Consider the following 12,524-nt stretch of genomic DNA (forward strand, 5'->3'; position numbering starts at 1 on the left):
TACTCCAGGAGATTCGGAAACTGCTCCAAAAGGAGAGATTCAGTCAGCTTGTTTCTTCTACTAGGAGGAGGGCGGTATAGGCAGAAAACAATGGACTGACCTTTGCTCCAGTGTGAGTGTGGTTTGGACTAGTTCAAACGATGTGTGGTAGCAATTGAGTGGTGTGGTGTGGTGAAGACGTTTGATCATGGAGTTCTTTGTGATGACAGCGACTGCACCTCTGCAAGAGTGGCGTGGGAACGACTTGATGGAGTAACCAGTGGGTGTTAGATCCGCGTACTTGGGCTCATCGCCTGATGTTTCTAGCCATGTTTCTGTCAGAAAAAAGAAGTCGATATTCTGTTCGTTGATAAAATTAGTTATTTCTGTGCGCTTTTCCGGTGGTCCTACTGACTGGGCATTGAATAATGCAATACGCAGAGGTATCTCTTGGATAATTGACACAAAGGTTGACGATTTAATAGGGATTTGAATTATGTTATCTAAATTAACGGTTGAACTTTTAAATTGTTGAGCCGGAAAGGGCATAAAGGATATAAATAAAATTCTTCGTCCTGTTCTACGCCTGCCAGCTTTGAAACAACGTTTCTTTTTTCGCTTCTGTTTACATTTAAGTAATGATGAATGTAGTCCCAGTTCGTTTAGTCTAGAGCACAATGTAGTGTGGAGAGCCAAGGAGTGGTCATTTAAAGCAATTAATGAGGACCCATCATGGGATAAACGGGTTGACTGGCGAGTATCACGTGATGGCGGTTTGTTCAACAACAATGGAAGTTGTAGCAGTGGAGCAAGACAGCTGAGAAAAAGTCTAATTGTTCTCGTTTCCAAAACAACGAGATGAAGAAACACATACGAACTGAACAACCAATACATGATGAAGACAATAACGTAGACGAAGACAGGCAACAAGCACATATATCATGAAAACGGCACCAAAAAAAAAAAAAAAACACGGAACAGCTCCTTCAAGCCGGTTAGGCGATAGCGACCATCTTGTAAATACTTACACAGAATCCACAAGCCTATATTCTTTAGCTTCCTCTCCTCTCGTCTTCAGTGGGCTGCCTGGTATTACTATAAAATATTGGATATAAAATCATCCGACCATCCTGGGTAAACCAAGGTGCCTTCCTAGGGAGAGGCACATTTTCCTCTCTTCATGAACAATTAATTAACCCTCCACATGGGAATAAAAACCTAGTGGTCCCGATGTAACGTCATAGTGGCAACCAATCGCTACTGGCGTTACATATTGCTTGGGTGACACCTAGCGCAGCTAATGCAGACTGAATTGCTACCCTTAACTCGAGTGTGTGCTGGGTCTATCCCCACTCGAGTATAGCCTTACAGTCAGGTCGCTAGGGTCTAAGAAGCCAGTTATATTAAAACAAGACCTGACGGCTCAGTTAAATAGTGCCTTTTATGCACATTAATGCCTGGGGGATGTGGCTCTAATTCCTTCCCCCGGGATGAATTAAATAGTCCGCGTGTGGACATTAACCAGACGTACATGCCCGTATGGGCGAAAACGTCTATAATTTAAATGATGATGATCATCCGCCCATACGAAAGTAGCTACTAGTTCCTTACACATTTATCGAGACAACCTGTCTCTAAAACCCGTCAGTTAATATATAACCTATATAGAAACAAAAAATTGCTTTAGACAATTCATTTACGTAAACACAACACTTGCTTAATTTAGTCTTCATGTCCACATTAAGCGCCTTTTACCGTACATGCAAGAATATATAGTTCTAATCCAGCGAGATCAAATTAAACAAATCAAATCAAATGCAGGAGAACATTAGGTTCGGTGCTGTTCGGGAATATCTATGTCAGATAACTATACGATAATGCGACATAAAGCTTGATGACGGATCTGTCCCTATGTTTTATTTTAGGATAGTGGTATGCATGGCTAATATTGTGGTGTGTCTACACATGCGCAAATGGTAGATAAAAGGTAGATACGTTCATGATAAAAAGGCCGGGGCAAGTAGAGATAATCCAGCAATTTGAGAACAGATAAAAGTGGACATCGCTGGGAGGATAGGGCGTCATCTCGTCGTCTTCAGTACATATAGCTGTAGCTAAAAAGCTAATATCAGTAATTTAATAAAATATCAACGCCATGCGAACGTACAGGTTGACCTACTTTGACTCCAGGGGAAAGGCAGAACTTGCCAGACTCGTTTTCGCTGCCGCGGGGGAAAAGTTTGAAGACAGAAGAATCCAGAGAGAAGAATGGCCAGATCTCAAGAAAAGTAGGCATTTAGTTTTATGTGTCTATTTATTTATTTCAATATTAGAGTTATATGTGATATGTGATTTCGCAAATAACCTACAATTGAAGATGCTGTTGTTGTTCTAGGGTTTAACGCCATTTTTCAGCACAAGATAGGCTATACATGGCGGCCAGTATAGCTGGTGGAGGAAGAACCCTGGAAAACCCAGGGAAGAACCACCGACCCACGAGAAGCTACTGGCAGGCTTTCCCACGTACCTACGCTAGCCGAGCCTTGGACTCGAACCCACGCAGACAGAGGTGAGATGGAAGTGATCCGGAACGGTGAGCACTTTAGACCACTAGGCCACTTGAAGATGCAAGATTATCCACTTCATAAAATACTATCATTATTAAATTGTATTTAATAGTGTTCCTCTAAATAAATGGCTGTGTATGATTCGTAAGTATACGATAGACCTGGAATCTATTCGCTCTATATAATACGGAATTAATAATAGGAAATGATAATTTAACTTGCACACTTGACAGACCATTCTTTATTAAGTGTTTCGTACGTGTATGTACTAAAATGTATTCTTAGAGCACACAAAAACAATTCCTTTTAAATACTTTATTTATTAAAGAATACAGAAGATTTGGCTGTCTAAGACCTGTACTTATTGACCAAAAAAGGCAACAACAAAAATAAAGGAATATTGTTCAATGTAAATCTGTTCGTACGCAGATCGGGTAGATATATTTAATTCTTACCATGTCAGCCAGTCGCAACTCCTTTGCCCAGATTATCAATCTACCAATGTCATCGGTTCATGAAGTTGAAGCAGTTGTCTAAGCACGTTACATAATTATCTGACTACAAAACGATGTCGAGGTTAAATGGTCGAGTCTACTATGTTCTGGGGGGATGCAGAGTCCGTTAGTCATTGTTCTGACACACCAATCTGAGTGCATACCAAACTATTTGTCATAACTAGTTCGTAACTTATCATACTACTATCACTAGGTTAAGCATTCATTGAGAATAAAATCTGAAACTGAAATTTGGCACCCCGTAAAGCTACACAAATAGAAATTAAGTATAGCATATCCCACCCACCCCAGTCCTTCTGTGTTTTTGATTCTCGAAATATGCACGTATGATTTATGGATATGTTAAATCTTTCACACAGAAAATATACGATAGACCTGTAATCTGTTCGGTCTGTTTAAGACGTTTAAGACGTTAGTAATAGAATGGAATGATAACCTAATTTGTACACATATGAGAAACTATGCTTTATTAAATGTTTCGTGTGGGCCACAGGTGCTCGACGCGAGCTTGATGTTGAGAAGAATAAAAAAACAATAATCTAAACGAAAAAATCATACAGAGTGACAAAAATACCTTAGATTATCCCCATGATCTGTTCTGACATAGGACCCTCTCTATCATAATATATAAGAGAGAAGGTACGGAACTTCCTAATACTTCGTTCTACCCATGACCCTCGATTTTCTTCTGCTATTTCTGAGATTTTCGCGAATTTTTTATTTTTGGACAAGTGCGTGCACATGTGAAAACCAGAGAAAAGAACTATATGTACCATGTTTCAACTCTTTGGTGCATCCTTTCTTGAATTACAGAATAGTGGTAGATGCAAAAGTAAGTTTTTACTTACCATTAACTCGATTCAACTTTATGAATCCTGTTCCATGCAAGAATTAGACATTGTCGTCTTCACTGCACATGCATTGTATATACGAGACTCTATTTTCAAAATAGGTAAACTATGCGGCACACACGGGGATAATCTAAGGTATTTTTGTCACTCTGTGTGATTTTTTCGTTTATGAGTGTTTTGTTTTTTTCTCAACATCAAGCTCGCGTCGAGCACCTGTAGTGTGGGCTGGTACTGAAATGTTTTATTAATCACTAAAACATTTCGTTTGACGCTATTTACATATTAAAAAACGGACAAACTTTGCTTCTCAAAAATCATGCCTGAATGACCAAAAAAGACAACAAACATAAAAAAAGGAATATTGTTCTACGTAAATCTGTTCGTACGCAGAGTGTAGGGAAGATATCTTTAGTATTTACCAAGTCAACAAGAAGTCACTCCAGTGCCCAGATTATATATGCTAAGATATTGAGAGACATGATAAATTATCACCTGTTCACGACGCTGAAGCAGTGGTTTAAGTACATTACGATATATCCGACTACAAATAGATGTCGAAGTTAAATGGGCGAGTCTACTATTCTTTCGGGATGGTGAAGGCTTAGTTCGTCCTTGAGATGACACAATAATAGTAATGCATACTAAACTATTTTCTATCACTAGTTCGTGACTTGAAATATTACTATCACTACGTTAAGCATTCATTCGTAATGTCAGTCCTACAATGTGAGACATTGACCTTAATATTTATGTTTTGGGGTCGGGGTCTTGCTGCTCAAATAAGGGTGGTGTGTAGCGTGTTCCGATGTCAATTAACATCGGAACGAAAAGTCAAATTTTCAGGAATATCTCACACACTTGGTAACCCATTTTTTGCAGTATTTCTAAACAAATTGCGATACGTACCACGCTATACCGCAATTATACTAGGGCAAACAATTTAGTTTTCTCGAACAGGGGATCGGATTGTTTCTTTACATTTCCGGCTCTGACAGAAAAAAAAATAATCTTGAGATAAAATAAAATAAAATAAAAAATCTCGCTTGAAAAAAATCGCAGCCCCCACCCATGCCAAAATTAACTCGTTAGTGCCTTATTAGATGAATCTGTTATATGTATGTTATTGTTGTATGGAAAGTCATCTCAAAACTGTAACTAAAATCGGATGATTAAGATTACACTATAGCTGACACTTTGTAAAGCATACACTTTGCTAGCTGCACTATTGATATAATAGGCAAGGAAACTTTGAGGGGAATGCCAACACTTGGACAATACAATTATCAAAGAGAGCCAATCAACATAAAAAACTGACTCAACGAACGAGAAAATATTTAGTGTACTAAATAAATTACCTAAAATTCAAACCAAAAACAAACTGCTTCCATGCAACTCTTAGGATAATTCACTGTGTTTCAAAGGAATACATGTACTTAACACATTAACGTACGCTATAAAAAAAATTACTTTTCTTTCCAAAATGTGTCTCAACGCTGGATTTAACCCAAATGTCTTTCACAACATTCCATTCGGCCGCCGTGTAAGCATACGTGTGACTAAAGGTTCAAAATATATATATAAATTTGTGACTAATACAACTGTTTTGAGAAAAGATTATAGCGTGTGGAATTTATGTCATGAAAAATGAAAACATGCTTTTAATATCACTAAATTCTTAACAAAATTACCGGGGAATTTCTGTACATTCCTTGGTGACGGAAACTAATGAAATACCGGAAAACGTACCATGGTACGTACCACGGGAAAGAACACTGCGGTTGAATGTTGGTTGTATTTTGAGAATTCCGCTTATTTATTTAGTGTTTATGCAACCCTTTGCATTATTACTGCTGGAGATTACAGATGTATCGGAATGATTCTAACTTTTCATTTCTATAAAGGTTTGGTGAGAATTGGGGAACATATGTTATTTTCCTTTCACGACAATAGTGTTAAAAGGAACATGCCTGAAGTGCGCAACTATGCATATCTGGGACAGTAAGTATAGATTATTGTTATTATTATTATTATTATTATTATTATTATCATCATTATTTTAGCCATGCCATTTGGACAGATTCCCGTTTTAGAAGTGGATGGCAAACCACTGGCACAGAGTTATGCAATTGCTCGCTACCTAGCGCGCGAGTTCGGTAACAATCTGTCTTTCTCTCTCTCACTGACTCTCTAACTATTTCTCTCATTTCTATAAACGTGACTCGTTTTTTTTTAAATTAAAAAAAGTCTACACAGTATAATGTAGTTTTAAACAAAAATAAATAGTTTCTTAAGTTGAAAACTGTGGAAGGCATAATGAAAGGTATCAAGTTTTTGAAGGACTCAAACAGGGTTCTGTGGTTGGAATAATATACCATGGAGCAAGTATTACGCGGAAATATGTTTTTCACCATGAAATAGTCTCCTGCCTTCCGTTGTTCTGTTCTTGATTTAGATGTAACAAAACAAGCTTATTATCCTCAATCTGATCCATGTTAATTAATGAATCAATAGAGATTAATTTAATTATTTATAAGATTGATCTATCAATTTAATATCCTTGATAAATTACAAATCTGGTAATGAAGTGAAACAAATAATAACTGTAGTTAAATCTGTCTGCGGAGGACAGTCAGTATATATACTCGCATTATGCACCGGCAGATCAAGGTTTATGTTGTTTGTGCTATTGATCACTCCTAACACACTGCATAGACCCATATATGTCGTTTAATTATTATGTGATGACAGATCTGGGTCAGTGCAATATGCATTAGGACACGACTTATAAGCTAGTAAGTAAAGTAAGGACCACACAGACTGTAATTTAAGGACAGATGTGCTTCATACATACGTTTAAATAATCTGATGAAAAAAGAAATTAATAAGTGCTTCCATTATTACCAGGTGGACTTTATAGATGGATTTATCTTCTAATATAGGTTTCACTATGTCCTAGTATTTTTCATCATGCGTATGGTTTGAATATTTTCAAAACTTTTCTTGGAAGGTTTGGCTGGACGTTCTAATTGGGAATCGGCCCAGGTCGACCAGATTGTGGATCTAGTAGAAGATTTGAAGAGAGAAACGTTCAAGGTTATGAATGAACAGGATCCTGATAAGAAGGTGGACACATTCAGCGTGACATTGTTTCATTCATTTTTACCTCCTTATCTTAGCAATGACCAGTAGATTAGCTACTACATGTTTTCTGCCGCTAATGACTGCATAGTCCAACGCATGGTTCTCAAACACGTGGCCCGCCAAGCCGTATCATGTGGCCCGCAAAATGATTGGCGTCACAAGGTGTCATGAGATAACAAAAGTGGTGTGGCCTTTGGGCCATTGAAACTGATCTCATCCGGTCCTTAGGGTGGTTTGGGTTTGAGAGCTCAGGTCTAACGTTACCCAGGCTTGTTTGTGGGACCGCAAACTGACCGGATCGGAACTGACTGACCAGATCCCATAAACATTGCTTAAATAGGATGTATATGTGGAAACCTCAGGTTTTGATATCACAGAAAGTGTGAAAACATCTAACCTTATGTGTAAGAAATAAACCTTGAAAATTGCTTAGGTGTTATTACTTTAAGAAAGACAGTCCTGTGCAAATGCCGGTCAAGAGCAAATAGTGGAATAGTCCTTTTTTCATGCAGATTAATTAATTTGTATCATGTACATGGCCAAATGCAGGTAAAAGTACGCGACACATGGGTTTTAAAAATAACACGGACAGGTCAAAAATATACAAAAATACAATTTATCATCTACCTGAAACGATTCTGAAGCTACATTCAGTGAAACCCAGATTTATCATGCAAAAATGCAAAAGCCTTTTTACTTTCATAGATCTAATTGATCTTGACCATGAATCTTTAGATGCAGTTAATCAGTAGATTCATTGAAATGCTCAAGGGCAAAACATCTTTAACTTCTGGTGAATGTATAAATAGAAGAACTACTTCTGGTGAATGTATAAATAGAAGAACTCCAGTTGTACTGGATGCAATTTTAATTTCTCAGATCATTACGACCTTGACCTTTGACTTGCAGACCCTTACACCGGTTTTAATTTTCCAAAAACAATTTACTTGTAATACCTGATAAAGTTATACGAAGCACAACCCATTGTATTGCAAGAAAACGAAATTAAGTTAAATTACTCAAGTGATTTTGACCTTTGACGTTTTTACCTCATTTTGACTAAGAAATTATTTCTTGCAGTATAAACTCGCGTTCGTCAACGGAAATGTTGGGCAGGAGCTTTGACGCCCTTTCATTCAACTTCCAACACTATGATGGGGCTACGTCGTATGTGAGCTTATGATTCTATTAAATATTAATATTTTTATTTTTAAATCGAACGATTAAAATTCTTTAAAGTTTTGCCTCAGATGCTGTCTGAAGAACCGCAAGATGGCAGATACACAGTGTAGGCTTAAGGCCTTCCAGGGCCCTAAATACTGAAAATATTATGGAGCCCTCCACCCCCACTCCATGTGAAACTCCAAACACAATAACAATAGGTATGAAAGCTGGGAAAATACAAGCGATGTCATCATTTCAAATCCAAATACTTGTACATGCAGATCGAAATAGTCATATATAATTCAATACATTTTTATCATCAACAATTAATTTCAATATTTTTCTGGTGCCCCTATTGGGCCAGTGTCATAAGTACGTGCTTATTGTGCTTAATGGGTCATCCGGCAGATCAGGACTTTTTCAAACAAAATTGCCTAGATACACAAGATTCCTATAATGCATGTTCTTGTTTTATTTTGCAGAAAGACCTTGAGCAGAAGCTTCTGGATGAGGTAATTCCTAGATTCATTGGGTTCTTCGAAAAATTGCTGAAGGACAATGGAGGACAATATTTTGTGGGCTCATTGGTACGTAGCATAGAAATTACTGTTTCTCCAGAATATTAAAAGCATCGAATTTGTTTTAAAAAGAAAATAAGCTGTCAAGTAAATGACGTTTTTGCTAGAGTCGTTAACCTGGAACTTAGAGCAGCGTAAGAATCAAACCATTTTGCATTTCATTTTTTTTATCTGATAATTTGCATGTTTGCTACACAATATATTAATAAATTTCGGATGGCGAACATTCCATTTAGCGGTGACTATTTCTTGGAAAAAAGATACTGCAAAAATATTAGAATCAAGACACTGCTTATGATGTGATTTCCAGCTTGCAGTAACTGTTTTGGCTCAGAAAGGACATAAGACTGAAGGTTGTGATGTCTTATAGGATTACACCTGACATGTTTTTACCAGGGGGATAATACAGCAAACGACAGTAAATTTAAAAGAAAAACATCGCAAATATGATAGTTACTACTGGTACACTGATATTATTTTGAAAATATTTTCATTCATTGTAAAGTTGAACAAATAAATTAAATTCAGGAATACCCGTCGTAACATCCTGGCTGCTAAAAGAAAGATAACAATAACGACTTTACTGTTGAAAGTATAACTTGCATGCTGTAAGTCTTCCAGGAAAAATATTAACTTTTCTTTATTTTACTAACTTACCGCAAGTAAAAAAATTCACAAGCTCATTTTTTCGTGAATTCAGCAAAACAGGTTATTCGCGAACGTCTTTTACAGGAGTTATGAACATAACTGAGGAGGACAATATTTGGTGAGTCGCAAAAAAATTAAACGTCTCTTCAAACTATTTAAAAGCTTTCATTCCGACTGGGTTTTTATAAGCACAGAAGGAATAAGAAAATCGAGAACATTTTATGCCGCACTTAGACTTATTTTACAGAACGAGCAAAGAGACTAATACGCTCGAGTATAATTTATAGAAAAATTAATTTCCCCTTTGTAAAGGTCAAAACATTTCCGTTCTGACTTGTGAAACAAATTTTTAGAATATTGTTAGAATGTTTCAAAATGACAACGTGAAAGGGGTCTAGGTCTTTGATTTCCAAGTGTCTTGCATGAACTACCATAAATATTCATGTATATATTTTATAGTAATGTACCTTTCTTCTCATAAAAGTTGACGCTGGCTGATCTGGCGGTATTAGGATTTTTCGACACCCCTCTGCAAAAATATCCCAATCTACTGGACAAATCGCCCGCCCTCCAGGCTCACCGGAAGCTAGTCGAATCCTTGCCCAAGATTGCCGATTATCTGAAAAACAGAAAGCAGACGGAAAAATAACTGAAACTGAACAAACTCTAGTACTCAGTCTGGACATTCCTGAATAAAAACCATTTAATACATAGATTCCATGGTTTCAGTTGTCGACCTTTTCGGATTTCCCTTAATTTAATTTCTAAAACTTCAATATAAATGTATGATGATCTCAACAGCACAAATACAGAGTAGCATCATCTTCGCTAGCCAAGGTTCCGATATGATAACCCTATCTAGACCTAAGCGGATCGAGCAGATATTTCAGTGCTTTTTCCTAGCGACATCTATTGGATTTCGTGAGTTGCTTCTCTAAGTATGTAATGCCAACTAACCAATATTGTGGAACAGTGGTGCATTGTACATCGGCCAAAAATGGTGGAGGCAATTGACTTCAAAATGATACTTTGTAAGTTTGACATCGGACGTGTGACTACATACCACAGAGAAGCCATTATATGCGTATTTGAATGAAAGGTATTTGTACAAACACGGACCAGCAGTGGAAAATTGCATATTCATGTGTTCATTCAAGTTGTGTACTTCCCTTGTTTCGATCATGTAGGAGCAGTGTTCAAATTTGAACAACTAAATTTTGATTGGATGCGGTGGCTTCGTCGCCGCATATAATACAATTCATAGATCCGAAACACAGAAATATCTGCTCGATTCACCACTGTTTAGATAGGGGTTTTAACGTATAGGAACCTTGGCTAGCGAAGATGGAGTAGCATGGCATGCTTGCCTGAAAAATATTGGACTACTTTTCATTTCTCCCTCAAGTAAAATACGGAGTTAAATATACGCATGAATGGATACTTTCACTCTTGTCGAATAAAAAGATATTTCTTGAATGTAGATGGACCAGAGTGATCTTCTCTTAAAAGAGAACTTTCATCCTAAAATTTATAAGGGCGTTAATCAAGCACAGAAATGTGCATGCACAATAATTGACTGATATTACGAAATCTGCTGTCAAACACAACAACTTACCGTACATGCCAGTGATTTAAATCAGCTCTGGTTGTCTAGTGGGTTTATTCCGTTCTTCTCTATTTTCTTTTGGGTTTTTTTACACGGTGGTGTTTTGGGATGGGGTGTGAGTGTCTACTGAGTGCAAATATAAGGACCGTTCGACCTGACAGTCTTTGACATAATTTTTTTATAATGAATTTGGCATATTCATTACGTTTGCGAGCATAGTGTGTAGGCATATCTGGCTCATGCTGAATTTACTTCGACTGTATAACGTTTGGAGCGTGCCCCCTACCCCATCACCACCAAGATATGAATCCACGGAATCGGTATAAACCCTATACTCGACTGAATCTATTGGGCTTTGTAAAGAAAACTGGGGCGAAAAAACTAAAGATTTCAATTCTGTCACCTACACAATACTGTCAAGTTACTACAACAAACAATATCATTAGACGAAATTATTAAACACACAGCAAACATATTAAACAAGTATGATTTCGTATCAAACCGCTCCGGTGGCCTAGTGGTTAGAGCGTCCGCCTCGGATGAGGGAGGTCATGGGTTCGATCCCGGGTCGAGTCATACCAAAGACTTGCAAAAAGGTGCTAACAGCTTCCTCGCTTAGTGCTCAGCATTACGAGGTTAGTGTTAGGACTGGTCGGCCTGGTATCAGGATAATGTGACTGGGTGGGACATCACGCTACATGTCTGCGACATGATTCCCCAGTGCTAGACATCACTAAAATCTACCACACTGCAGACATCGTAGCGATATGGCTGAAAAGTTGTTAAAGCTACGTTAAAACTCCAAATCTCACACACACACATTTCGTATCAAATTCTTCTAGAGACTTCACGACCATGTCCGTGGCAGTCATTTTTTTTTTCTTCAAACTTATACTGGCCAAAATATTAAATGTACGTACAATTTATATGAAATTTACTAATTCGATTTCTTATTGGCCGACTCTAACCTTCGAACTCATGCGCACAGAGGTGACAAGGCAGTCGTTGGTATAGGTGAGCGCTTTAGAACAACTGGAAGAAACGTACTGATAATTACAAAAAGAACTCCTTAGAACTGGAAGGGAATCTACGAAAGAAAAGGTAAATCGAAGAACAAAGCGACAAATTATCGTCCAGGTTCATTAAGATTATTATATATTATATAAGAGAAGCCTTCTAGTGAAAACGCCATGTTGATTAGACGAGCCGTTTATGAGGAGTGGTGATAACAAGGTTCTCAAGATGGATGCCAGATTAGCATCAGTTTTAATGAATACCCAACTAGAAGTATTCTTGTGAAAACCCCGTGCCGATGTGCCATTCCGTTTGTAAGGAGAGCCAATTACACGTTCTTCAATATGACTGCTATTGCAGCCACGTTAGATGTCAGACGGGCACGAGTTTCATTTAGAACTTACTAGATATCATCACAGTTGCTCTACGCGAGCTTGATGCTAAGAAAACAAAAACAAACA

At 37.6% G+C, this 12,524-nt stretch overlaps 1 protein-coding gene across 1 annotated transcript; it reads left to right on the forward strand.

Moving 5' to 3' along the window:
• Window positions 1-1,980: 1,980 nt before the first annotated feature.
• On the forward strand, window positions 1,981-10,158 carry LOC149787984 (putative glutathione S-transferase 6). Its single transcript, XM_089974256.1, has 5 exons — window positions 1,981-2,267; window positions 5,973-6,065; window positions 6,920-7,035; window positions 8,700-8,804; window positions 9,928-10,158. Exons 1-5 carry the CDS (start codon window positions 2,135-2,137, stop codon window positions 10,090-10,092), a joined length of 612 nt encoding a protein of 203 aa, XP_089830382.1. The 5' UTR covers window positions 1,981-2,134; the 3' UTR covers window positions 10,093-10,158.
• The last annotated feature ends 2,366 nt before the right edge of the window (window positions 10,159-12,524 follow it).

The sequence above is a fragment of the Sinohyriopsis cumingii genome, chromosome 11 (assembly GCF_028554795.1).
Source record: "Sinohyriopsis cumingii isolate HCF-2022 chromosome 11, ASM2855479v2, whole genome shotgun sequence".
NCBI classification, from domain to species: Eukaryota; Metazoa; Mollusca; class Bivalvia; order Unionida; family Unionidae; genus Sinohyriopsis; species Sinohyriopsis cumingii.

Coding starts and splice junctions, on each gene's coding strand:
- LOC149787984 (XM_089974256.1), top strand. CDS start 2,135: ATGCGAACGTACAGGTTGACCTACTTTGACTCCAGGGGAAAGGCAGAA. Junction 2,268..5,972: donor ATGGCCAGATCTCAAGAAAA/GTAGGCATTTAG, acceptor TCATTATTTTAG/CCATGCCATTTGGACAGATT. Junction 7,036..8,699: donor AACAGGATCCTGATAAGAAG/GTGGACACATTC, acceptor TTTATTTTGCAG/AAAGACCTTGAGCAGAAGCT.